The 26529-nt window shown below is 42.6% G+C and overlaps 2 protein-coding genes across 2 annotated transcripts in view; both read right to left on the minus strand.

The window, feature by feature from the left end:
- LOC125720868 (pleckstrin homology domain-containing family G member 3-like) overlaps positions 1-6839 on the minus strand; it is a 9136-nt gene extending 2297 nt beyond the window's left edge. Inside the window, exons 1-3 of the mRNA XM_048996741.1 lie at positions 6435-6839; positions 3623-3736; positions 1749-3018 (exon numbers count right to left, since the gene is read on the minus strand). Coding sequence (XP_048852698.1) covers positions 1749-3018; positions 3623-3736; positions 6435-6764 — 1714 coding nt within the window. The 5' untranslated portion in view covers positions 6765-6839. The remainder of the gene's footprint in view (positions 1-1748; positions 3019-3622; positions 3737-6434) is intronic.
- A 403-nt stretch (positions 6840-7242) lies between these two features.
- LOC125720827 (pleckstrin homology domain-containing family G member 3-like) overlaps positions 7243-26529 on the minus strand; it is a 31877-nt gene continuing 12590 nt past the window's right edge. Inside the window, exons 5-18 of the mRNA XM_048996690.1 lie at positions 23812-24257; positions 21618-21718; positions 21172-21241; positions 20980-21026; positions 20382-20532; positions 20168-20299; positions 11755-11937; positions 11467-11559; positions 10626-10712; positions 10501-10531; positions 10091-10183; positions 9886-9918; positions 7456-7466; positions 7243-7275 (exon numbers count right to left, since the gene is read on the minus strand). Of these exons, the coding sequence (XP_048852647.1) occupies positions 7243-7275; positions 7456-7466; positions 9886-9918; positions 10091-10183; positions 10501-10531; positions 10626-10712; positions 11467-11559; positions 11755-11937; positions 20168-20299; positions 20382-20532; positions 20980-21026; positions 21172-21241; positions 21618-21718; positions 23812-24257 (1511 nt within the window). The remainder of the gene's footprint in view (positions 7276-7455; positions 7467-9885; positions 9919-10090; positions 10184-10500; positions 10532-10625; positions 10713-11466; positions 11560-11754; positions 11938-20167; positions 20300-20381; positions 20533-20979; positions 21027-21171; positions 21242-21617; positions 21719-23811; positions 24258-26529) is intronic.

Consider the following 26529-nt stretch of genomic DNA (forward strand, 5'->3'; position numbering starts at 1 on the left):
AAGCAAGACGGTGCAGTTCGTCAGTGTTTGAAGAGTACAAAAATCATGCTAATAGTCTCAATGCAGTTCAGATAGTAACAAACTCAGCCTGGTAGTGTCATTGGACTGATATGAAATGATAATTAAAAACACACATTCACCTATTTATCCTTCACAATTTCTTATCTCCACAAACAAAATTGTTTGCATTCTCATCAGGACAGACCCCTAACGTTCTGTTCACAAAATATAATTGCACATGCATGTGAAGTATGTTACCTACTATATCTGTTGATGCATACTGTTTTGTATTGGTGTCAACTTTTAGCATTGCCCTATAGACAGTTCCCAGGTTATGAACGAGATCCATTCCTTAAGTCTGTCTATAAGTTGAATTTGTAGGCAAGTTGGAAAAATAACAATGCCGTGCATAATAACAATAATAGTAATACAGTAATAATAAATGTAACTACATTTGGTACTGTACTGCAGGAGTCCCCAACCACCGGGCCACGGATCGGTACCCGGCCGTGGAGCATTTTGTGCTGGGCTGCGGCGAATGGATAACAGAGGCTGTTTTATTTCGGAAAACATTTCCATCTGTGGCTCATAGATGGCGATAAGGCGACGCACTTGGTAATTATAATAAAATTCCATTATAGTGGCCTCGCTTAAAACAGAATATCGGATGAGGTCCCGGCTGTACGCCTTTAAGAACATGCAGAAAAAGCATTGGATATAGCGGACTCGCATGTAATGGAATTTCGCTTATAACGGACAAACAATTTCGTACCCAGGGCCGCTTTTAACTGCAGTTTTGTTCGGCTGAAACGAACACGCAGGCTCCGCCTACAAGGCGAGTGGTGTGCCGGTGATATCCAGTGCAGATACGTAGTCGGGATTATTAATAGTCACACATCTGGTCAGGTAAAGTTGGATTACTAAAAGTACAATATAATAATCTATACCACAAGTGTGTCTGCTGGGGTGTGGCATGAGTAAATGGTGTCCTGTAGTTGTGTTCTGGGCATATACAGCAACTCTAGATATAACAGACTCTTGTGCCAGGTCCCATGAAGTTCGTTATAAAGGGATTTTAGTGTAGTTAAATATTGCGCACCTCATTACAGTATCTTTGTTACATGTCTCCGCACTCACCCCCAACCCGGCTCGTAAGAGAGAAACAAGCTCAGGGCTCCCACTAATTCAGTGGGATGGTGAGTTGTATTTTTACGCACTTTGTTTTTAGTTGTTTCTATACCGGTCCGTGAAAATATTGTTTTACATGAAATTGGTTCGTGGTGCAAAAAAGGTTGAGGAGAAGGTTACACGCTTCTGCATCTCTCTTAACATGCCCTCACCCCCCGGTCTACGGAAATGTTAACGGAATAACACCGGTCCGTGGTGGCAAAAAGGTTGGGGTCCACTTCTGTACTGTACCTTGAGCCAATGAACCACTGAAGCCAGACAATGTTTTCACAAGGGTCACAAAGTAGTGCATGTGTTCGGTATTATGGACCATTGTATTTAACCCACATTTTTAATATAATAGACTTTATGGCAGTCTGTTCATATGTATGAGTTATCCGTAAGTTGGGCGTTCTTAACCCAGGGACTGCCTGTACTTAAATTTGCATAAATCACATTATTTATTACCTTCCATTTACTCTTCTCCACTACAGTATGTGTCTTTTGTGTTTTGTCTTCATTCTCTGTAACTGTTAGTCTATTAACATGTCCCTAACAGTAGCAGGTTACATGAATCCTACCTTGGTTCTCTGTCTCTGGCCGCTCCTCCAACACAGAAGGCAGGTTAACATCATGCAGGTCGTCCAGATCTGGGTTGTTCTGTATAGATTTTCTGGTGGTTTTCATGCGTTGACTGTATTGCCGGGCCAACTGAAAAACTGTAGTTTTTGCTTTCTCCTCATCCTGCATCTGCCTGTCTTCTTCGATGTCCATCTGAAGAAGAACAGGCCTGGAAAGTCGACCCTGATGGCTATGGACCCGGGATGGGTCTTCATCCAGGTTGACTGAGTGGCCTAGGATTTTTCGGGGTGCTACGCATCCATGTATGTTCTCAAATATTACTAAAGACTCAATCTGAGAGCTAGGCACAATGTCTTCGGAACTCATGCAGGATTTTGCACCAAAGCCAAAGAATTTAGGCTGTTGTGTTTTATCTAAACCTGTTGTCTCAATTGCTTCACTGGGTGTAGAAATACTACTGGTGGAAGGAGCTGAAATCATGATAGGGGAACACTTTGTCTCCTTAGCAAGAGCTTCATCTTTGGGGATGCTGTTGAGTTGGCTGACAGAGGTTTGGACCAGGCCTGTGGGAATGGAGGTGAGACTTTCTCTACGTGTGCGACTGACGTCGGCTTCCTTGTACTCAGCATTCTCATAATAACATCTTATTTTGTCAATGAGCAGTTGGTCCTGTCTGGAGAGGCTGGAGTCTTGCCTCCGCATTGGTATACCACTCCCCTCAAAGAGGTCGTTTGCTCTGGGACAGTTTGTGGTGGTGGAGTCCCGATTGCACAGGTTCTGTCGAGCTTCCACAGGGTTATTGTGGAGCCTCTGCACCGTCTCTAGAAAATCTGTGCTCATACTCATGGTACTGCCACTCCGGCTGACGTGCTTCTGGCAGGGCCCACCCACAGAGTGTAGACTCCCTCTCCGGGTGCTGTTGAGGAAGTGCTCGACAATGACAGCAGCCTGGTTCAGCACAGACGATGGCAAAATACTGTCAGATTCACTCTCTGGCCCTGCTACATTCCCCTCTTCCTCCGATTCCGATGATTCTTCCCTGCTTACAGATTTCACCCCATCCCGCTGTGTGGCATGCTTCTTCTCCCGCTGCTTTCGTTTCTCTGCATTTTGGCTTCCGCTGGATCCCGGTTTTTTCGGAACCGTGGCTGTGATCGGAGTGGTCTTGGTGAGGACCAGCAGATCTGATCCAGTTAGGTCTGGTTCAGGTCTCTCTGGGAGACCAGGCTGACTGTCATGGCTGTCTAGCACTGACCCATTTGATGCAACCTAGCATAAGAGACGTGAGTTTAATTACCTTACTCATAGATTAAGAAACTAAACTCTCCATTTATGTCATAGTATAAAGCCACAAACAGTAAGGCATGATGGTCATTAGCCTCTGCTGGATATAGGATGTTAAGCATCCTGAAGCATAGCAAGACAGCTTAAAAACAAACATCTTCTTTGATATATATGATATATACTGGTTCCTCAGTGGTTTTTACAAAAGTGCCTATAACCAGTCAGAGCTTTCTAAAGTGCAGCATACTCTAGAGCTCACAATTAATTATGACTGAGGCTATGAAGCGAAGCCAGGTAAAAAGGAAGAAGGTTACATGAAAGGTATGACCATCAATCAGTGGTTTTGCAGTGTACAGACTAAAACAACAGTACCAGAGACTCATGACCCCTTCACATGACCAGATGGTCCCCCACAGTACAGTAAATTTTCTTAACATTTAAAAATTTTTATAATAAAGATCCTGGAAAATGATCCAGGCCCCACATTGAGAATCCTTTGTCGATATATCTTTTTTATCATAATAGCATAATTTTTAAATGGCATCTAAAAAAGATGATCTCATCGTCTTTAATGAGATTTCACCATTACCTGATGTGGCCGAGATAAATCCAAGGGTGTCACACCTAACTCATGCTGGTAGGATGTCTGGAGGTTCTCAGTGGTAAACTTGTTCTCTTCCAAGATGCCATCCTCCTCATTATCCTAAAAAAATAAGCTTATTGTAAGAGCCTTATAAGAGTTGTTACTAATTGATAATAATAAAATGCTGATATGGTACTAAAATGATTAAATTATTGCAACAAGTTGATCAATTTTTTCATATACATATCAATTTTCTTATTTCTAATTTCCATAGTGACACCATAGTGAACAAATGACAAAAACTTCCTGTTTTTTTGCCTCTATTTTGATCTTTTTTTATATTAAAATAAACATATACTACAGGCCAGAAGTTTTGGCACCCCCTCCGATTTAAAAAAAAATAATGCTTTTCAAACTTTTATTACAAGAAAATATTAGAGATACTTAAAAAATGTAACTGACTGGTTTTTGAAGTGTAATGTAGCAGTTGTTGATCTTCAGACTTTGATGTCACTACTTGCCCCAGACTCTTATTGGTTACTGTTGCTTCCTGTCACTCTTTTTCTCTGTAAACAGTAGGTCCTCTATGCTTAAAAACATTTATTTAGCAATGAGAGAACCCTTCTTCACTCGAAATTTCGAATTGAGCCGTCTGTTCAATTGTTAGCTGTGCCTTTCTAGCCATTTTCAGCCTTTGTGGCTAAATAATGTGATACTACAAGCCATAAAATGCTGAAAATCAGTCACATTTGTTTTAAGTACTTCTTATATTTTCTTTTAATAAAATTTTGACAAAGTAGTGTATTGTTTTGTTTTTTTTTTAATGAGAGGGTGGGCACAAACTTCTGGCTTGTAAAAAGTATTATATACTTTTTCAAAACTTTTTACAAAAACAGCAAACACAAAACAAATTAATTTTCAATGGTTACTCAAGGAATCCAAATAAAATACATACAGTATATAAAATAAAGTAGTACAATATTAATTCAGCCATTAGCTGTTCTAAACATTTCCCTTCATTGAACAGCAGTTGTTTGAATGACAGAGTAGCATTTATAGGATGAGTTAGCAATCATTGTTTGAGCATACAGAGAGACATTGTGTCCTCAACACAAATGTAGGACAGGATTTATAAATTTCTGACTTAAATTAACAAACTGAAGTAGGGTTGAAAATATCTGGAATACTGTATGTCTCCAGACAGAACATGGCAAATCAAAGCTATACCTAACACAGAATATGGAAAATCCAAGTAATACCTAACACAGAACACATCCAAGCTAAATTAACACAGCATAGCACATGTATGCTATACCCAACACACACAACACGGCACATGCATGCTATACCCAACACACACAACATGGCACATGCATGCTATACTCAACACAAACAACATGGTGCATCCATGCTATACCCAACACAAACAACATGGTGCATCCATGCTATACCAACACACACAACACAGCATATGCATGCTATACCCAACATACACAACATGGCGCATCCATGGTATACCCAACACACACAACAGGGCACATCCATGCTATACCCAGCACACACAACATGGCACATCCATGCTATACCCAACACACACAACATGGCACATCCATGCTATACCCAACATACACAACATGGAACATCCATGCTATACCCAACAAACACACACCACGGCACATGCATGCTATACCCAACACACACAACACGGCACATCCATGCTATACCCAACACACACAACACGGCACATCCATGCTATACCCAACACAAACAACATGGCGCATCCATGCTATACCCAACACACACAACATGGCGCATCCATGCTATACCCAACACAAACAACATGGTGCATCCATGCTATACCCAACACACACAACACAGCATATGCATGCTATACCCAACATACACAACATGGCACATTCATGCTATACCCAACATACACAACATGGCACATCCATGCTATACCCAACACACACAACATGGCGCATCCATGCTATACCCAACACAAACAACATGGCGCATCCATGCTATACCCAACACAAACAACATGGTGCATCCATGCTACACCCAACACAAACAACATGGTGCATCCATGCTACACCCAACACACACAACATGTTGCATTCATGCTATACACAACACACACAACAGGGCACATTCATGCTATACCCAACACACACAACATGTCACATCCATGCTATACCTAGCACAGAACACAGCAATGTTCACACTAATTTTTAATACGCATGTTAATTCCTTACGAAGGACTTGCTTCATACAGTTCAGAAATATTTCAAGACTACGCAATTTTGAACTACTGAGTGTAATGTATAATGACTTCTCTCTGAAACCGAAATACTCGAGCAAGAGGATCAACATACTCCCTGACAGAGGGATAAGCAGAAAACCACCATTCAATAACAGAACTGACAAACTTAGGTGTAAAATAAGGTGCACAGGGAGGGTGTGGTGGCTAGTAGTTGTCCTCCAATTCCCTCTTCTCCATCTTCCATCTTTTCACTCATGGTTATCTTTTTAATCGTGCATGCTGGAAAGGGTGCTAATTGAACCTAAATACCAGCATGCAGAGCAGTCCAAATATATGGTAAGATGCTGACTGTAGCTTGTAATTTAAATAATAAAATTATAAATTATATTAGTGCTACCATCTTCTGTATATATAAATAAAGTTAAGTGACCATAAAATTTGCAAAAACCAAACAGTTTGGTTGATGAGTAACACAAACGAAACAAGAAGCAAAGTGCATATTCATATGATAGGTATAGCAATGAAGAACACGGACATTAAAAAGCACCTCACCATAGTGGCCTGGTTTGAAAGCAAAGCCCTCACTCTATAGTGCCAGCTGGAGATGGCGGCCAGCATCGAGCTGGCAAAGTCGTCCATTTGGTCATCCTCCATCAGTATATCATCGCTGTCGCTCTCCCATTCCTTCTCAACCTTTGAGGTTGGCAGCCCTGGATCATTACTGCCCTCTCTCAGGCCCATCTTCTCCTCTTCTTCCTCCTTGTGAGACCCCACATCCTCTAGGCCATGTAGGCCAATGCCCTGTTCACCGGCACTAGTGTAAGTCTGCAGGGAGAGGGCACCATCCAACGGTGTCCCACCAACCCCTGCGGGCTGCAGCATGGAGTCACAGAAAAGAGGCTTGTGATTGTGCAGCTGACTCACTTTGGTCTAACAGCTCTAATGTGTAAATACTAAGCATATTTGAATTTTTTTTTTTTTTTTTTTTTTTTTATAAAACTTTGTCATTATATTGAGAACAGAAGGATGGCAAAAGATAAAATGGCATAGCAGAAATATTTCAAAAACCTTAATCATAGTGCATCACCTTAATTCTAGCATACTAAGAAACTGAAGATGTAATCTACATAACAAGGAATGCAAATACTGCTTGCTAAAACAGGAATTGGTGGCAGGACTGTATAGTAGACAAAGCTGAAGTGTGTTTAGATATACACTATTATTATTAGAAAGTGGCTTAAATGTTCACTAGGAATCTGTAAAATGTTGTGGCAGAGGGAAACAACAGGAATGTGGTTGTCAGAGTGGATGTAGGCTTGTTGGGATTTAATCTGGGATTTAATCTGGGATTTAATCTGTTCTAGACTTTGCAAGTGTTTTTCTTTCCCTTAGTCTTAAAACCACCCAGCACTTAAAGCCCTTGGATGTCACTTTTTGGAGGTACAGGCTTATCATGTTAACAAGCCATGATTCCTAAAAACATTATCATCACAAAGGAGAAAACTTGCACTGCTCCACCGCACATAAGTAAGATAATAAATAATATTTGGTATAAGAGGGGATCTTGTCTTACCTTAAAAGTATCTGTTTTACACAAGAGATGCAGAAGAGAAAACATAGGAAAAGGTGAAAAAGCCATAATCAACATTAAACACACAGAGGCATATTCAAACATTCAGACTGTTTAATGCATTAATAATAATGGCTTCAAGCTGTCACCCGCTGCTCCCAAGTCAACATGCTCCTCACACGGCATATATGCTGTAAAACACAGAGGGGAAGGGGGTGTCCAGAGGGGAAGGGGGTGTCCAGAGGGGAAAGGGGTGTCCAGAGGGGAAAGAGGTGTCCAGAGGGGAAAGAGGTGTCCAGAGGGGAAAGGGGTGTCCAGAGGGGACAGGGATGTCCAGAGGGGAAAGGGATGTCCAGAGGGGAAAGGGGTGTCCAGAGGGGACAGGGGTGTCCAGAGGGGAAAGGGGTGTCCAGAGGGGAAAGAGGTGTCCAGAGGGGAAAGGGGTGTCCAGAGGGGACAGGGATGTCCAGAGGGGAAAGGGGTGTCCAGAGGGGACAGGGGTGTCCAGAGGGGAAAGGGGTGTCCAGAGGGGAAGGGGGTGTCCAGAGGGGAAAGGGGTGTCCAGAGGGGAAAGAGGTGTCCAGAGGGGAAAGGGGTGTCCAGAGGGGACAGGGATGTCCAGAGGGGAAAGGGATGTCCAGAGGGGAAAGGGGTGTCCAGAGGGGAAAGGGGTGTCCAGAGGGGAAGGGGGTGTCCAGAGGGGAAAGGGGTGTCCAGAGGGGAAAGAGGTGTCCAGAGGGGAAAGGGGTGTCCAGAGGGGAAAGGGGTGTCCAGAGGGGAAAGGGGTGTCCAGAGGGGAAAGAGGTGTCCAGAGGGGAAAGGGGTGTCCAGAGGGGACAGGGATGTCCAGAGGGGAAAGGGATGTCCAGAGGGGAAAGGGGTGTCCAGAGGGGACAGGGGTGTCCAGAGGGGAAGGGGGTGTCCAGAGGGGAAGGGGGTGTCCAGAGGGGAAGGGGGTGTCCAGAGGGGACAGGGGTGTCCAGAGGGGAAAGGGTTGTCCAGAGGGGAAGGGGGTGTCCAGAGGGGAAGGGGGTGTCCAGAGGGGAAAGGGGTGTCCAGAGGGGAAAGGGGTGTCCAGAGGGGAAGGGGGTGTCCAGAGAGGAAAGGGGTGTCCAGAGGGGAAGGGGGTGTCCAGAGGGGAAGGGGGTGTCCAGAGGGGAAAGGGGTGTCCAGAGGGGAAAGGGGTGTCCAGAGGGGAAGGGGGTGTCCAGAGAGGAAAGGGGTGTCCAGAGGGGAAGGGGGTGTCCAGAGGGGAAGGGGGTGTCCACGTCCCAGGGGCGTCGGAAATGGGGGAACGGATCACCCCCAATATCTTCAGACATCTTCACTCTGTCATCCTGTCACTCTTACTCCTTCACACTTCATTTACACTTCATTCTCCTTAACTCTAACTTTCCCTCTACAGCTTTCACCACATCCTCAGTAATGTCACATCAGCAGATATCTATTTAGGGCTGAACAATATTGAAGGAAAAAATTTTTGGGTTTTGCAATTGCCCTTCATAATGGTGCTTATTGCTATTTAACACATTTCTAGAGGGGTATAAATGAAGCAAATAAGACGAATTAAGAATATGTTTCTTATTTTTCATTATCAATATTAAGGTAAATTCGCTGAGTGTGCAGGGCACAAGGGCAAAACATATACCGGACTGCAGTCCTATATCAGACAAAATCATTTTATCATATGGATTTCTTCAGTTATGTTTAGCTGTGAATTTCTTCTGCCCTTCAGAGAGTGACTGATACCTTGCTGGATGGCTAGATGCACACCACTTCATTTCCCAGACCTCAGCGCACCTCAGCCATTCCAGGTACTCCCTACTCATTTTACCACTGGCTCAGATAATTAAATTAACATAAACTTAAAATTAAATTTAGTTCAATCATTTTAGGAGGTTTTGACTGGCCTAACATTGTATGGTAATAGTCAAGTCAACAAATACCTAGACATTGGATGGTTACTTCTGATATAGAGACGATTTTCAGAGAGGTTTTGAACTGGCTAAGCTAAGGTTTTTTTAAAGCTCAACATGAAGACAACTTAATTTTCTTCAACAGCCTAATCCATTTGCATTACATTTACATTTAATTATTCATACTGTTCATGAAGATATGATGAATGGCAGTTATGGGAAGATATGATGAATGGTGGGGGGGGGGGGGACCACTTAACAATTTAAATACAAAAACCTGTTTATAACTAAACCCCGGTTCCTATGCCCCTGTTATATCCATAATAATGGCAAGATATCTTGCTGTTTTTGCTGACTGACTCTTGGTGAGTTCATTGTTTCTGTAGTTTCAGATATTTAGATATTACTATCTTTTTCGGTCATCTTCACAAACTGCACTAATAATTTTGGAGCCAGCTGGATTCGGGCTAGGCATTACACATATAAATTAATCTGCAGGCAGTGTAACCCTTCTTACCTTTAGTGCTCTGTATGATCTGTTTGGCTGGTTCTGTTGGACAGACAACAATGAATAATTCACATTTTAAGATTCCAGTTAACCAGCCATTTAATATATTCAGTCTCCATCCATCCATAAATCCATCCATCCAGTCATCACCACAAATATAGCACAGGGCTAGACTAAGCATCAGACAGAGAGGGCACAATATGCATCTGCTCACCTGACTGTCGTCGTTTTACATGGACCCCTACGTCATCTGGTTGGCAGGACATGGCTTTCTTCATTCTCTCTGGGCTGTAGCGATACTTAGGGTCTGGAATACAGGTGGAGTGTAAATGGAGCAGGGACTGAACCAAAATAAACATTCCGAGTGACACAAATAAAACATGTCACTCTGTCTGTCAGGATATGGCTCATTAAGTATGTTACACTGCCCATCAAGAATGACCCAAGAAAGGCATCAATTCCAGTACTAAACAGGAATTCCCCCAGGTCATGCAAGTTCCAAGTTGTTGTTCAGGCCTATTTGATTTCTGCAATTCTTTCAAAATAACGTATCACTATTAAGATCTATGTTGTTCATGTGAATTTTATCAATTGACCTGGGGCTAGAACAGCACATATACTTACACACAGAATCCATTTGTAATGCATCCTTTGCCTGAGAAAGATAAAGGAAAAATAGCTTTTGTTGTACAGCAATTGTTTTTATTAACTCAGCAGAAATTATATGAGCAAAGCAGGGTCTGACTTGCCTTCTGTGGGATAATGGCCTGGTGGTTTTCCAAAATAAGCCTTTTAATATGATGGGCCCACAACTTCCTCTCCTCAGCAGTCTTAGCCTTAAAGTCATAAAGAGAGCATCATGAGATTGCCAGGACACTTCAAAGCTGTTTAAATATAAAAAACAAAGTAAGTAAATATACCGCCGCTTCATACCCCCAGCGTGAACAGGCGGGTCTGTGACCAGCGCCTCCATGGCTGCAGGACCGGATGGCTGTCTGTCTCTGCTGGACTACCTCCACCTCCCCATTTCCCTCACCTGTTGTAAGTTGTGTCATTTTATGTTGTAAGGTGTAGTGACCATGTGCTTATGTTGCTGAGGTGTTTTTTTTTTGGTTCCTACAATGTACTCCCCACTGGAGTACAGTCTGGGGGCTGTTTTTTTATTCTCCTCCTCTCTCCTCATGTTATTCTGTTTCTTTTCTTCTCTCTGTTTTCCCCTGTGTCCCGACCTGTCTACCCCCTACTGTGATGTTTGTGTATAGGTATGGTCGGGTTGATGGCCAGTTTGTTCTCTGGTACTTGAGACTAGTGACATGGTGTTTTGCAATAGCAATAAAGGGTTCTCTCATCTCATCTCATCATCTCATACAGGCTCCTAATATCTTTCTCTAAAGCCACATGGATTTCAAAGTCACTGTTCATTCAGCAAGTCCAATACAATAATATTTATATAGTGAAAGCGATTTTAAAGCGAGATCAAGTAAAGAACATTTTAGATTTGTTCACTACCATTGTCTGTTGGCAAGCCTACACAACTGAGAAATTCAGTTGTTTTACCGATTAGTAAATTGGGAGCACATCTGGACCTACCTGGACAGTGTGGGGCTGCTTAGGATATCTGTAGTGCGTGACACTGAAGCACAGGGAGTCTTTGGCACTCTCAATCAACATCAGCGTTGAGCACTGGAGTAGGTGACATAACCAAATGTCAGAACATAGCTTTGTCACCCAAAGAAATCAAAATTTAGCCCTGCACCCCAAGGACCTGTCCAATAGTACATTGTCCTGCCTGTCAATGTATGGCCCTGCTCACCAAGAGACTGCACAAGGGCTTGTCCTCTTGGCAGCGAAGGCCTTAGCTCATCCTGGGTCACTCACTGAGATGTGTGTCTTGTAGACATAGTGCTCCCCATGCTTCTTGGTGATGAGGAGCATTTTCTCAAAGAGGAAGAGCGTTCGTTCATTCTTGGAATGGTGCACACGGAAAGTGCCCTCCAGAACCAACTCCCCGTAGGTTGTGAGGTCCGGCCCCTTCCAGTTGATCAACAAAGACTGCACCTCCTAGAGATAGGACAAAGAACAGGTTTATCACTACTCCTGGAATCAAGGTTACTGCCAACACCTGAGTCGGAGACTCATAGGGGAGGCGGCCCAGCCAGTATCAAAGCCTCCAATGAGGCTTCCAATCAGCACCATCAGCCACCGGAATTACTGCTGATGTCCGGCCCTGCCTGTAAGGCCCAGACACAGGAGCCAATGCCCACTCTGAAGGTGGGAGCCTGGCAGGCACAGCTAACCCGCAGGTCAATACCAGCCTCTTCACTTTAAGTACTGCTGGTGCCAGATGTTCACAGTTGAAAGCGTAGCCAGGATCTCTAGCAGATTACCCTGACCTGTGGCATGGCGATCAGACAGAGCTGGTGGTGGTCTCTCAATCTCATGTGGACAAAGCTCACCATGGTTAACATGCACACAATGAGAATGAGTGTAACAGAAAAAATATATAATTGTTTGAGAATGAATCCCTTTTATCCAGAGCACTGGTATCAGAATGCCCTCTAGTAGTAAACGGCACATCTCAGTGTTTCCATATCTCTGCAGAAAGGAGTGACTATCCTGTGGGTGTGTGTATTATTTTGTTTCGCTCTCACATTTCACTTAATATTCAACAACATACTACTCCAATCAAAGAAAGCACTAGTTGTTATCAAGGTGATGCACAATAGTGCATGTTTTAATGATACCTGCCAGGTTTTGCCTGTATTATGCCTGTTTGCCTTTTAAGCTTTGATTTAACGTTATACCTCAGGAGCTTTAAGTTCAGTATACACTGAAAAAAAGAATTCTGCTTAATTGTTGGTGTTAAATTATGTTGATACAATGGAAATGTATTAATTTTTATGCAAAATTCTTTGAATGAACTCAACTTGAATGAAATCATGGACAGTGCTTGCACCCAACTCGAATGAGTATTTTGGAAATATAACATTTTTTTACGTTAATGCATTGACTTTGTGTTCTGAGAACAGAACATAGTTGAGCTAATCTCACTAAATTTTCTAATGTCTGATTAAACCAGATGAATAACTTTCATTCTATTTAAGTTATAATGTAACATCAGCTGTGACTTATTTCACCCACCACCATGAAGAATATTGACCTTACAGGATGTTCTCTATTTATAATAAAATTTGGACAAATGTGGTTGTTTATGAAATCCCCCACCCCCCATCCCTGCACTGGTGATAGTATATTTCTTGATATAAAGCCATTACGATTACCAGGCTTGGCCTTGTTGATTTATACAGTGGTATGGAAAAGTTTGGGCTCCCCTGATAATTTTCACGTTTTTCCTTTATGAATCACTGGTTGTTTGGATCAGCAATTTCAGTTAAATATATCATATAGCAGACAAACACAGTGATATTTTAGAAGTGAAATGAAGTTTATAGGGTTTACATAAAGTGTGCAATAATTATTTAAACAAAATTAGGCAGATGCATAAATTTGGGCACCCTTGTCGTTTTTTTTTATTTGAATACCCTTAGCACTAATTATTGGAACACAAAATATCTTTGGTACACTCATTGACCCTTGACCTACATACACAGGTGAATCCAATCATGAGAAAGGGTATTTAAGGTGGCCAATTGCAAGTTTTTCTCTTCTTTGCATCTTCTCTGAAGAGTGGCAACATGGGAGCCTCAAAACAACTCACAAATGACCTGAGAACAATGATTGTTCAGCATCAAGGTTTAGGGGAAGGATACAAAAAGCTATCTGAGATTTCAGCTGTCAGTTTCCACTGTGAGGAACATAGTGAGGAAATGGAAGACCACAGGCACAGTTCTAGTTAAGGCCTGAAGTGGCAGGCCAAGAAAAATCTTATATACGCAGAGGCGAAGGATGGTGAAAACAGTCATAGTCACCCCACAGACCAGCTCCAAAGACCTACATTATCATCTTGCTGCAGATGGTGTCACTGTGCATCGTTCAACTATTCAGCACACTTTACACAAGGAGATGCTGCATGGGAGAGTAGTGCAAAAGAAGCCTTTTCTGCACACATGCCACAAACAGAGTGGCTTGAGGTCTGCTAAAGCACATTTGGACAAGCCAGCTTCATTTTGGAATAAGGTGATGTGGACTGATGAAACTAAAATTTGGACATTAGGGACGGTATGCATGGTGGGAAAAGAACACAGCATTGCAAGACAAACACCTGCTACCCACAGTAAAATTCCATCATGTTGAGGGGCTGTGTGGCCAGTGCAGGTGCTGGGAATCTTGTTAAAGTTGAGGGTCACATGGATTCCAGTCAATATCAGCAGATACTTGAGAACAATGTTCAAGAATCAGTGACAAAAAGTGAAGTTGCGCTGGGGCTGAATACTTCAAGACAACGACCCTATACACTGCTCAAAATCTACTAAGGCATTCATGCAGAGGAACAAGTACGGCGTTCTGGAATGGCCATCTCAGTCCCCAGACCTGAATATTATTGAAAATCTGTGGTGTTATTTAAAGCAGACTGTCCATGCTTGGAAACCATCAAACCTGACTGAACTAGAGATGTTTTGTAAGGAAGAATGGTCCAAAATACCTTCAACCAGAATCCAGACTCTCACTGGAAGCTATAGGAAGAGTTTAGAGGCTGTTATTTCTGCAAAAGGAGGACCTACTAAATATTAATGTAATTTTTCTGTTGGAGTGCGCAAATTTATGCACCTGCCTAATTTTGTTTAAATAATTATTGCACACTTTCTGTAAATCCTATAAACTTCATTTTTCTTCTCACATATCACTGTGTTCGTCTGCTATATGATATATTGAACTGAAGTTGCTGATCCAAACAACCAGTGATTCATAAAGGAAAAGCATGAAAATTATCAGGGGTGCCCAAACTTTTCCATACCACTGTATATGCAGAAAGGTGTTAGGAGAGTTCTCCTATTATGATGCTCAGTGGTACTGTGGGTGACTGACCTCCCTGGGGGGGGGGGCACCGTAGTTTTCCTGGGGGAGAAGTTTTTGAGCAACACAACTGCCATATTTCAAATGTCTGCAACTGACAGCTTAACCCTGACTGCTCCTCCTAAGGTACTGTATACATTCAAGAGAATCCTCCTGGATTCCTTCGGCTCTACACACCAATAAGTACTACTACAGTTCAAAATGAAAGGGGCCCACTGGCACATACCAAATTAGTCTGGCAACCCAAAGAATCATAAAAAATAACTCACAATAATGTTTAGTAGAGACTAATATCCATGGCATACCATCCCCAATCACAGTGGGCTTCTAAATATTAAGCCTGAGTTTCAAAAAATTAATCCTAGTAAAAATCTGAATATAAAATAAGCAAAATGATATGATTTGTTCTTCTATCCCATAACAGAGCCTCATACATGATTTTTCTTGGTCAGAAGTGCAGCGTCATTTCCCATCCGACAATGTGTCTGGCCACCCCTCATTTAAAAAACACCACTCCTGAGAGTGTGAAGCCGGGGCAAAAATCATTTGTTATACCAATGCGCTGGTACAAAACTTGCAAAACCACTTTGTGTTGTGCTTTGCACCGATGGAAAATAGGGCACTTAATGTTATGCAGTCTAGCAACCAATTCACTTGGTTTAATTAGACATGAGAAAATTTTGTGAGATTAACTGAACTATATTCTGGTCTCAGAACACAAAGTGAATGCATTAAGTTAAAAAAGATTGTTTCATTTTTAACATGCTCTTTCTAGTTGTGTGGAACAACCATACATTTAGTTGAGTTCATTCAAAGTAACATTTATTCGGTGTTGAGTTCGGTCAAAGTATTATGCATGAAAACAAATACATTTACATTGCATTAACATAATGTAAATAAAACCATCAAATCAGTTGAATAATGTTTTCAGTGTTTACTGGCACTCCATATATTGCAGGGTATAGGAGACAGTAAGCTGTGCCCTATTACTTTGAAGGAGTGTTTGCATTTTAGTTCTCCCTGTACAGTTTGTCATATCTGCAGTAAGAGTGGTGTAATGAAGAAACGTTTTGCATTTGATGTCAAAGCTCCAGCAGTGTTCATCATGTTCCTCCTTGCACAAAGGAGCAGATACTGGTCCTGCTGATGGGTTAAGGACCTTCTACGGCCCTGTCCAGCTCTCCTTGAGTATCTGCCTGTCTCCTGGAATCTCCTCCTTGTCCTTGAGACTGTGCTGGGAGACACAGCAAACCTTCTGGCAATGGCACGTATTGATGCACCATCCTAGAGGAGCTGGACTACCTGTGCAACCTCTGTAGGGTCCAGGTATCGCCTCATGCTACAAGTAGGGACGCTGACCGTAGCCAAATGAAAAACTAGTAAAAAAAACAATCAGAAAAGATGAGGAGGGAAAAATGTCAGTGGCCTCCACCTGTTAAAGCATTCCTGTTTTGGGGGTCATCTCATTGTTGCCCCTCTAGTGCATCTAGTTCTTAATTTCATTAACACCAAAGCAGCTGAAGCTGATTAACAACCCCCTCCGCTATTTAACTGACCAGATCAATATATCAGAAGTTTAACTGACTTGATACTCTGATTAAAAAGTGTTCCTTTAATTTTTTGAGCAGTGTATATTAATAAGCAGCACTATAAGAGTATAGGAGTAAATTACTTTCATGGCCATTGATGTACAAATTCATAGTATATGCACATAGAATTAATTATTATTATTATTATTATTGTTATTATTATTATTATCATCATCATCATCATCATCATCATCATCATCAACATCATTTCTTTGTCATATGGGGTGAGTGACCTTAGCAGAGAGGAGCATCTGTGCTGTTTGTCCCCTTTCTGCAGTTTGCCTGTTTTAGTGAAGAAACTTTTTGTATTTGATGTTCTAGTAAACATCAGAAAAATGCAGTTCTTTGTCTGTGGTGATTTTCTTTGTGAGTGATTTGTGATGAGTCTGACAGCAATGATGATCTGCTAACAGTCCAGCTGAGGACCGATACATGAGCAAAAGCAAGTATATAACTACCTGGTGTAGCCGCAAGAATTCCAGCAGTTCCAGGATCAAAGAAATTCACCACTTCATTGAGGCACTACCTGATGTAAGGGTTTGTCAGTAATCTGACTGCATCCCTGAAGCACTCCCATGCGATATGGAAGAGGACATGCAAAACATTACCTAGCTAAGTAATCGTGAAATCCCATAGTCCAGCCAAAACAACTTCCACCAACTAAACAAAGTAGACAAGTTTAACAGCTACCACATGCCCTGTGTGAATGACCTAATTGAACATTAAAGCCCCTTTCAGACACACTGCCACCTTGAATATTTCTAGATATTACCTGGAGAGACTGCATGTGTGAAACCAAATATCAAAATCAATAATTTCAAACGGTAGACAGACTTTCTCCGGCTATCTCTCTAGTAGTCCAGGTAATTTCTGATTGACCCCCTTGTGTAATTGGAGCTGGCAATTATCTGGAGACTTCACTCTGACCGAGTGGGTGAGTTGATGACATTTCTATCATGCAACTGGGGTGGAAACAAAAGAATACAAACATCCGCGGGTGAGGAATAAGGGTCATGTACTCGAAGAAGACCCTAACAAAGATGGCTAACTGGAGAGACAACAAGATTCAGGATGTTCTGTCAATAGTGCTATAAACAAAACACTGCAATTTGCACAGTGAACTTTTTGCATCATGCCCTGCATGCTCTACCCAAGAGGAGTAACCAACTGCAGTATTTCTAGTAGGTGTGAATGCATCTGACACGGACAATCTCCTGTTGTGTGCCACATGTGTTAAAGGACAATTCTGGAAAATTTCCAGACCTGATTCAGACGATTCTCCAGGAGTTCATGTATGAAAACAGCTTTAGATAAAGCCCATTTCATCTCTGCCCTGGATCTAACCATGGTGATATCAGCAAGTGCACCTGACCTAGGAGAGAAATGAAGTCACTAGCGGTATGTGGTGTTTTGCTTCGGGGTCCAGAGAGCATTTGTCATTTTCTGAAGGATGATATATATTATCCTTCATTCTCATCAAGGGTTTGTCGCCGATGATTCACCAAGACGATGGACCACACCCTGCCACAATGGATGACGACACAAATACTTGTGTGACCCAGTGGTTTCTGCCTCTGCAACTCTACACCTTTGACCTCTAGAGCTGATCCTGGGCTGCAGATGGTTCATCTTGGACAGATTGCTTATAGGGCTCCTTAAGCCTGGTTTGCCTCCCTCTTACCCAGCAGGCCATTGTTCTGTGCTATGTTATGTCCTAAAACATTCTTAATTATTTGGTTGTTGGTATCAAGATGTTGTACATATCATGGATGTATCATTTGTGATTGTGGTGTAGGTTGCTTGTGGTGTTCTGTCAGTTCTCTGCTCCCTTCTTTTAACAGGCAATGAAGACAACTAGGGGGTGGAGACTTGCTTGTTAACAAGACCGGATTTGATTGGGTGAGGGACACTGAGGTTGTGGATAAAAGCCTGGCTGCTCCTGTTCCTGACACAGAGATGACTGCAGACGGCACTGCAGACGGCACTGCAGACGGCACTGCAGACGGCACTGCAGACGGCACTGCAGACGGCACTGCAGACGGCACTGCAGACGGCACTGCAGACGGGTTGTTGGTTGAGGTTATTTTGCACGGTTTAGAGTAGGATGTGCTGTAAGCTCAATGTTTATTTTTTTGTAAATAGGCCTTTTTGGGAGCTTGGTAGAGAGGTGGGTGCCATTTTGTTTGAGTTTGCTTTTTCTCCTGTTTTTAGTTAGGGAGTTTAAAACAACTGGAACAATGGTAAACAAGCCTGGACGAAGACGCAAGGTTATTATGCCACCACGTACAGTGAGGAGGATGGTAAGAGAAATAAAAAGTTCTCCAAAGCTCACTGTTAAAGAATTGCAACAAATGGTAGCATCTTGGGGTCACAAAGTCTCCAAAACAACCATCAGGTGCTATCTACATGCTAACAAGCTGTTTGGGAGGCATGCACGGAAAAAACCTTTTCTCACTCACAATCATAAACGCAAACATCTGGAGTTCGCTAAGCAGCACTGGGGCTTCAACTGGGATCGTGTGCTTTGGTCAGATGAGACCAAGATAGAGCTTTTTGGCAACAAACACTCTAAGTGGGTCTGGCGGAACATAAGTGATGAGTATGCAGAAAAGCACCTCATGCCCACTTTGAAGTATGGGGGAGGATCGATGATGCTGTGGGCCTGTTTCTCTTCCAGAGGCCCTGGGAGCCTTGTTAGGATGCATGCCATCATGAATGCTTTGAAATACCAGGACATTTTAAATCAAAATCTAGTGGTCTCTGCCTGAAAACTGCAGATGGGTCGTCACTGGGTCTTTCAGCAAGATAATGACCCTAAACATGTGGCCACATCTACACAGAAATGGTTCACCAGACACAGAATCAAGCTCCTCCCATGGCCATCTCAGGCCCCAGACCTCAACACCATTGAAAACCTGTGGAGTGAGCTGAAGAGGAGAGTGCAGAGGAGAGGACCCAGGTCGCTGGTTTATTTAGAGAGATTGTGCAAAGAGGAATGGTCGAAGATCGCTCTTTCTGTATTCTCCCATCTTGTTAAACATTATAGGAGAAGATTAGGTGCTGTTTTGTTGGCAAAAGAGGGTTGTACAAAGTATTAACATCAAGGGTGCTAATAATTGTGGCACACATGATTTGACGTAAAAGAATTAGTATAATAATTATGTGGGATTTTTTCCCCACTGAATAAATGCACTTGAATTAAAGGTTGGATTTTCCTCTTTTTTCCATTGTGGTCCTATATTATTTATAAAACAAATGAATTTTTTAGAAGCTAAAGAACACATCTTAACCAGGGGTGCCAATAATTATGGAGGGCAGTATACAGCATGACTCAGCATTAGAATGACGAGGATGTGTGATCTAAGTGATTTTAAATGTTGTGATCTCTGTTGCTGGACATGGTGGTTGCAGCATCTCAGGCACCTTCCTGAGGTTTTTGTGTACTACAGAGACTACATTGACAGAGTTTAGAAAGAATAGTGTGATTAAAAAAAATGTACAAATAAAACACCTTGTTAACGAGAAGGGTCAGCCTGCTATAGTTAACAGGAAGGCCACATGCACAAAAATCACAGCTCACTACAATAGTGGTGTGCAGACAGCCTTTTCTGAATGCACTCATCAATCCTCCAAGTGGTTATAGAGAGTTCCTACCTGTAACTATACCTGATTAAGTGACCACAGTATGTATTTGTGCGAGAATCAGTGTGTGAATTGAATCTCCTGACCTGCAGTCTCACAGCATGTTCATGTTTCCTCTTCATGTCATTGATGTACCAGGCTACACCTGTCATGGTGTAGATGGCCTCTTCTACCACTTCATAGCCCTCCTCCTCAGCGTCGAAGTGCTTGGCAATCTCCTTCAGGGGTTAACAGTGGATGTGTGAGCAACAGTAGGCAGTACATCTGAGCCAGTAAATGACTGGCGGGAACGCCTTGTACCTGGAGCAGCAGGTGGTACTTCAGTATTCTCTGGACCGGCTTGAGCAGGTAGGAACCGAGGGGCAGCGGGTGCTTCAGCATGGCCTGTCGATCGTGAAAGAAGTTCGACAGAGTCTTGTTCCTCATGCACTCTGTCAACACAGCCACTGAACTGTGAGGAGGAACAAATACAGGGACATTTCAAAGCACATATCCTTTTATGGGACCCAGATCTCCACCAAGGTGAGTTATCATCAATGCAACTGGCTGTTTGTAACACACATGCATCTCCAACAGAGTCAGCCTGTCCACCATCTCTTGCTACCAACATCCACCCTTCTCCACATTTCTTTGTATATCCGGTTCTCCTCCACATTGCAATAGTAGAGACGTCAAATTAGTAATAATGCACATATTACCACCACTAGATGGCAGGCATGCATCACTCAAAATGTTTACAATTCCAGTAGTGTACAAAATGTATCCGTTATTAAGGTTTATTTTTCAACAAAAAATGGCACAGAGTTGAAAACTAGAATTTTCATTCACTAATCACACTGCTTGATGTACAAATCATGAGTTGGTGTTTATAGCCCTCTGCTATGCTGGCAGCCCTTACTTTGGGTAGTTGGTGCAGTACTGTGTGTAGATCTCAAAATATTCAGTCTGTGGAGAATAAAATGGGAGGGGGAAGAGCATTTGCTGATATTTTTATATCATGATACTCATTTCACACACTAACACTAATCACACACTAACACTAGTCACACAAAAACATGATCTGATAGAGCGTCCCTCAGGAGTCCCCCACCTTCTGCACAAAGCACCTGGCGATGGCCACAGCATCATTCTCACACATGTCTAGGGACTGCAGCAGTTCACTGGAACACAGAGCAGATGACTAGTTTGGAGGCTGGATCGCATGTACAAACTATGGAAGCCAGGACAGTAGCAGGCTATCAGTTGAGTGTATTGTGGCTATTCACCTAAATTTTTAGAAACAGAAATAGAACTCAGAGCAAACAGATTTCTCAAAATCACGGGCTTGTAATGCCTCAGAAATCTTTAACTTACTGCCTCATATTTCAAGATAATTACAGCTTGCTTTCTGGAAATGTTAAAGACTAAGTATGAAACGTAGACAGATGACAGAATGTTAGATTAAAAAATAGAACGCCACAACATCATAAAATATGCAGGTAATAACTGCGTCACGGTGGACACACTCATGGTGACACACTAGGGTCTAGGACTTGCCTGTTGAATTCGTAGATATCCTCAATGTTCCCAAAGAGAGCACCCACTTGTTCTGGGAGAATGGGCAGGTTAGTGGTGTCAATGATATGAGCCAGGTAGTCCTGGGGATTGGCACAATGATGTGATTAATGCACTACCAAAACAAATTTACTCAATATAACCTAGCTACGAATCATATACAGAACGTCACATCATGCATGCCACGTAGTTCTTGTCAAAGACCTGCAAACATGGTCAAGATGCTGAAGTACAAAACACTGGCCTACACACTGCCATTGTGGTATGCTAAAGGTTTCTCGATAGAGGTCCATCACGTCACACAGTTACACAAGTCACCACACAGTACCAACTGCAGAAGGGTTGACTCACAGTGAGCCAGTGCCCAAGTCATCACAGGCAAATCTGCAAATGAGAACACTGGATTGAAAATGTAATTCGATGGCCAACTGTCCTTTATGTTTTTGAATTAATCTATGCAAGTCTGCTATGAGAAACACAGTGAAAAACGTTATGCACAACATTATAGCAATAGATTTTGCTGCTTATATGGTAGGTAGGTGTGGGTAGTTCACCAACTCCTCAAATCAAAATATACCCATAAGAAAATAGCCTCGCCATATCCATGGCTTTGCTCATACAAAACTGGCTGCTGACAGTTCAAGGCTTTGTTTCCCTGTCAGGAAGCTTTGAGAACATATGGTGTGATATTTCCTAGCTAATAGCGAATATTGCAGGTCACGATCTGCAGATTGCAACAAAGGAGCCCATATGCTAAGGATGAAACTACATTTGACACAGTGCCCATGGTAACAGTACATAAGGTTGCAGTGCTTGTAGTGGAGAAAAACACTGCCAATCTCCCCCTTTTCTTGAAGATTACTGCTGATTCTACATGATATCTCACAGCAGCAGCAATCAAAAACCTGGGGTTGTCAGCCTGTTGGTGTTTCACAGGTAACAGGAACGAGTATCCTGCCATCACAAAACTTGAAAAAGAGGCTGATCTTGAGAGCAAAATCCATTTCATAGTTGAAGACAGGGAAGACAGGTTCTGGGGCGGAACTTAAGTCAGTTGACAATCACTTCATTCACCTGAAGACCACACACCCAGCCCTCTGTACCATCAGACTGTCTGGCAGCACACAGGCACTGTCTAAAACTGCAACAATTATCTACAAACCAGTCTATCAACAGTGCCGATGTGCAAAATATGCATAACAAAGTGGGCTAAGACACAAAAACAAAATTGCAAAGCATAAACAAATAAGTTAATGTACAGAGAAAGTCACCCAAATCTAAAAGGCTGTAATTTATGGTCCAGTTTCTCTGGCCTCCTCAACCACTACACTGACACAATATGAACAAAGGAAAACTGCTGCCTTTGTCATCCATTCTTCAGTTTTGAACAGTAGAATTGGCTATCCCATCAAGGGCAGGTGTATCCTATCAAAGGTGTGTATCCACATAAAAACAAAAATAGTTAAAATGTCTTTCAGCTGATGCTTTCAGAGAATATGGCATTTGCGTGGGACATGGACAGTGGCTGTAACGAGAGAGCAGGTGCACCTAACACAGCTCTGGGTTTCATGGTCAGGTGTCCTCCAGCTAAACTTCACCTGCTTCCCTGTAATGGAGACTTTCAGAAATACAATAATGCAACAGACACTAGAACTTTGCCCAAAACATGTAGCTCAGTTTAGATGATTATGTATCATTTTAACAATAGTAGTATTCATTTCATTAAGGAAGCATCATATAAATTCCTTAGAACATAATACAGAGTTTTTATGAAAACACAGTATTGTACTATATTTTACATGTGATTCTTCATGACAGGATGGTGGCTCAGAGGGTTACATTATTACCTTACAGCTCTGGGGGTGGGGAGTCAGATCTCGCTCCTGCCATGTGTGTAAACCTTACATGTTTTTGCAGTGTCACACAGGTTTCCACCTACAGTCAGAAGACTTTTGCTTGTACTCTGAGATGGACTGGCATTCTCTGGGGTGTACTCCAGCCTTGTACTCTATACTACCTGGGATAAGCACCAGAATACCCTAACCAGAAGATGGATGGAATTTCACTGATACTAATGTATATGTCTGTGATTTTAAATTCTCTATGGTGTAAGAGAGGACACTGTGGGAAACAATGATTCCCATGAGGTGTATGCACTTTTAAGGTAGTGACTCACCTCCACAATGCCACGCAGATCCCTCACATACATGCGCTCTGTCTCCACGATCTCCATGACAACCCGGTCCAGGTACGTGAGCTGGGGGCTGGGAGCCATGGTTTGGGCTTCAGGGGATGAGCAGGGGACCTGGTTGGAGTGATCAGCCCAGAGTGGGACCACAGTCTTATTGTTCTTCTGAACAGCTCCCTCTGCACTGCCCTCCCCAAGGCCAGCCGGCCGCTCCTCGCCAGCGGGGCCCGGCTCCAGGTCTATGCTCTGTATGGAGCTTCTGTAGAGACAGCGCTCCTCTTTGGAAGAGCTTGAACTTGAGGATAAGGTGGAAACAAGGCTCACAGGACGGCCATTATCAGGGAGGTCCCCACCAATCAGAACAGAGCTGTCTGATATGGTGCTGGTGGACAGGCATTCGCTGAAAGACGAGCCAGTGGACAAGCGGGGAGACTCTGAGCAAAGGACAGAAAGGGAATAAGTTTAGGGGAATTCTGTATTTGAACACTGCATGCACTCTACCGCTCTTCAGGATGATGGTATCAAATGTCTCTAAAATTGCTATACAGTGAATTGTTCTACTGCCAACTATTTTGTACTCACAACAGACTGACCGCATAAGGTAATACGGAACAAAACAACTGATGAGACACTTGAAATTGCAGAGTTGGCTGAAATGGGATGTCCAGAGATAGCCTAAGCCAGAGGTCTCGCAGCAGCAGCGCGCGGGGCAGATCTGGCCCCAAGGTGGCTTTACACAGCTCAGTATTAATCTGTTATTAAAATCTGGCCGGCAGCCCAGTCTTTCATTTAACACAGAGAAAAAAAAATGACCTAACAATATTTGACAATCTTCATTGCCATCACCCCCATCCACAATCTTTACTGCCGAAACCCCCAACCCCCCATCCACAATATTCACTGCCGACACCCCCCATCCATAATCTTCACTGCCGACACCCCCACTCCACCCCTCAGTACAGGTACTGATCACCTGACTGTTGATGTTACTCTCAGCATAAAAAAAAACAGCTCAGGTGGCCTCCCGTCCAGTGGCCCCAGCTTAATCACTACAAGGTGTGAGGAAGTGGTAAAATAGAAACTATATCTAACAAGACAAATGTCCGGAACGTGGAAAAATGCATGTGTCAGAATGTGAATCCTTTTGACCGTTTTGAAAACCTGAACTAATCAGTATCTTTGGCGTGTCCATCTCTTTCCCACGTGCATCCACTGCAGAGAAGCGTTAAGCTGGGAGCCTATGCAGGAGTTGGAAGTTACTCTGCTCTGTACTGAAAGCTCTGGAAACTGCAGTTTTAGTTCAAAGCTAACATTATTGTTCAGAAGCAGCTGCAGTACACCATGTCGATGCTCGCCAATCAATGGTATCAAGAAACAAACTATACTCCAATTGCTCCATCTCGATTATGAGTCCTAGTCATCAATAGGCTTTTCCAGGCCAGGGCACAAGGTAAGAGAATAATGCCAGACTAGTGGTGAGCGATATTTTATACTAGCCGTTTATAACTGTACCACACAGTAACAAATAGACAAAAGATACTTTGGAAAATGTAGAACACCCGGACATGTGTTATTTAAATGTATAATATAAAATTCAAACTCTTTTCATGATTTTTTTCTCTGCATACAAGCAGACTATACAAGTGAATTTCTTTGTTTCCAGCATTGTCCCCCAGAAGTTCATTGCTGCAACGAACAGTGATGGGCAAACGGTGGCCAAGGTCACGGAAAGATGTTTAATTCTTGCTAATTATCTTACCAATGATTTGTGGTTAAGCCCACTACAAGCTTAATGTTTCACAATTTTGGGTTTGGCCCATCTTTCTTTCACAAGAATCTACATTTACGTTTAAATTTACTTTAGCAGATGCTTTTGTCTAAAGTGACAAAAAAGTGAGGCAACTAGAACATTATAAACATAAAGCTGTCAAGGAGTCAAATAGGCATAAGTGCGGCTAAGCTGAGCTTCCAATGAATACCCAGATGCAAGTGCACTACATAACACTGTTATTATAATACCAGAACAAATTTTGACCCCCTCTTCTCACCACAATTGTTTTAATTCATCCACATTGGAGGGTTTTCAACTATGAACTGCCCACTTAACATCCTCAATGGGGTTCCAGGACTTTGGCCACTTCAAACCTTAATTTTTTTTACCACCGTTCAGAGGAGGATTTGCTCTTCTGTTTCGGATCGTTATCCTGCTGCAATAACCCATTTGTTTTGGCCTTCAGATCATGGTCTGATGGCAGGATTTTCTCCTGCAATACTTTCTATTAGACAGTTGAATTCATGCATTCCTCAATAATGGCAAGTTGCCGAGGCCCTGAAACAGCAAAGCATTCCAACACCAACACACTACCTCCACCATGTTTGGCTGTGGGCATGATGTTATGTGTGGAAAGCAGTGTTAGCTACAGTATACGCCGGATGTAGCAGAACCCATGTCTTCCAGATAGTTCCACTTCTGACTCATTAATCCATGGAACATTCTCCCAAAAGGTTTGGGGTAATCACGATGTTTTTTTCAAAGTATTAGACCTGCATGTGTCTCTTGTTTAGCAGTGATTGTTGCCTTGCAACAATCTCATGGACACCATTTTTGCCCAGTGTATATCTAATCATGGACTCATGAACACAGACGTTAACTAACCTGAGAGAAGCTTGCAGTTCCTTAGATGTTTGTCTGGGGTCTGCTATGAC

This window comes from Brienomyrus brachyistius, unplaced genomic scaffold, assembly GCF_023856365.1.
Source record: "Brienomyrus brachyistius isolate T26 unplaced genomic scaffold, BBRACH_0.4 scaffold27, whole genome shotgun sequence".
Taxonomy (NCBI): Eukaryota; Metazoa; Chordata; class Actinopteri; order Osteoglossiformes; family Mormyridae; genus Brienomyrus; species Brienomyrus brachyistius.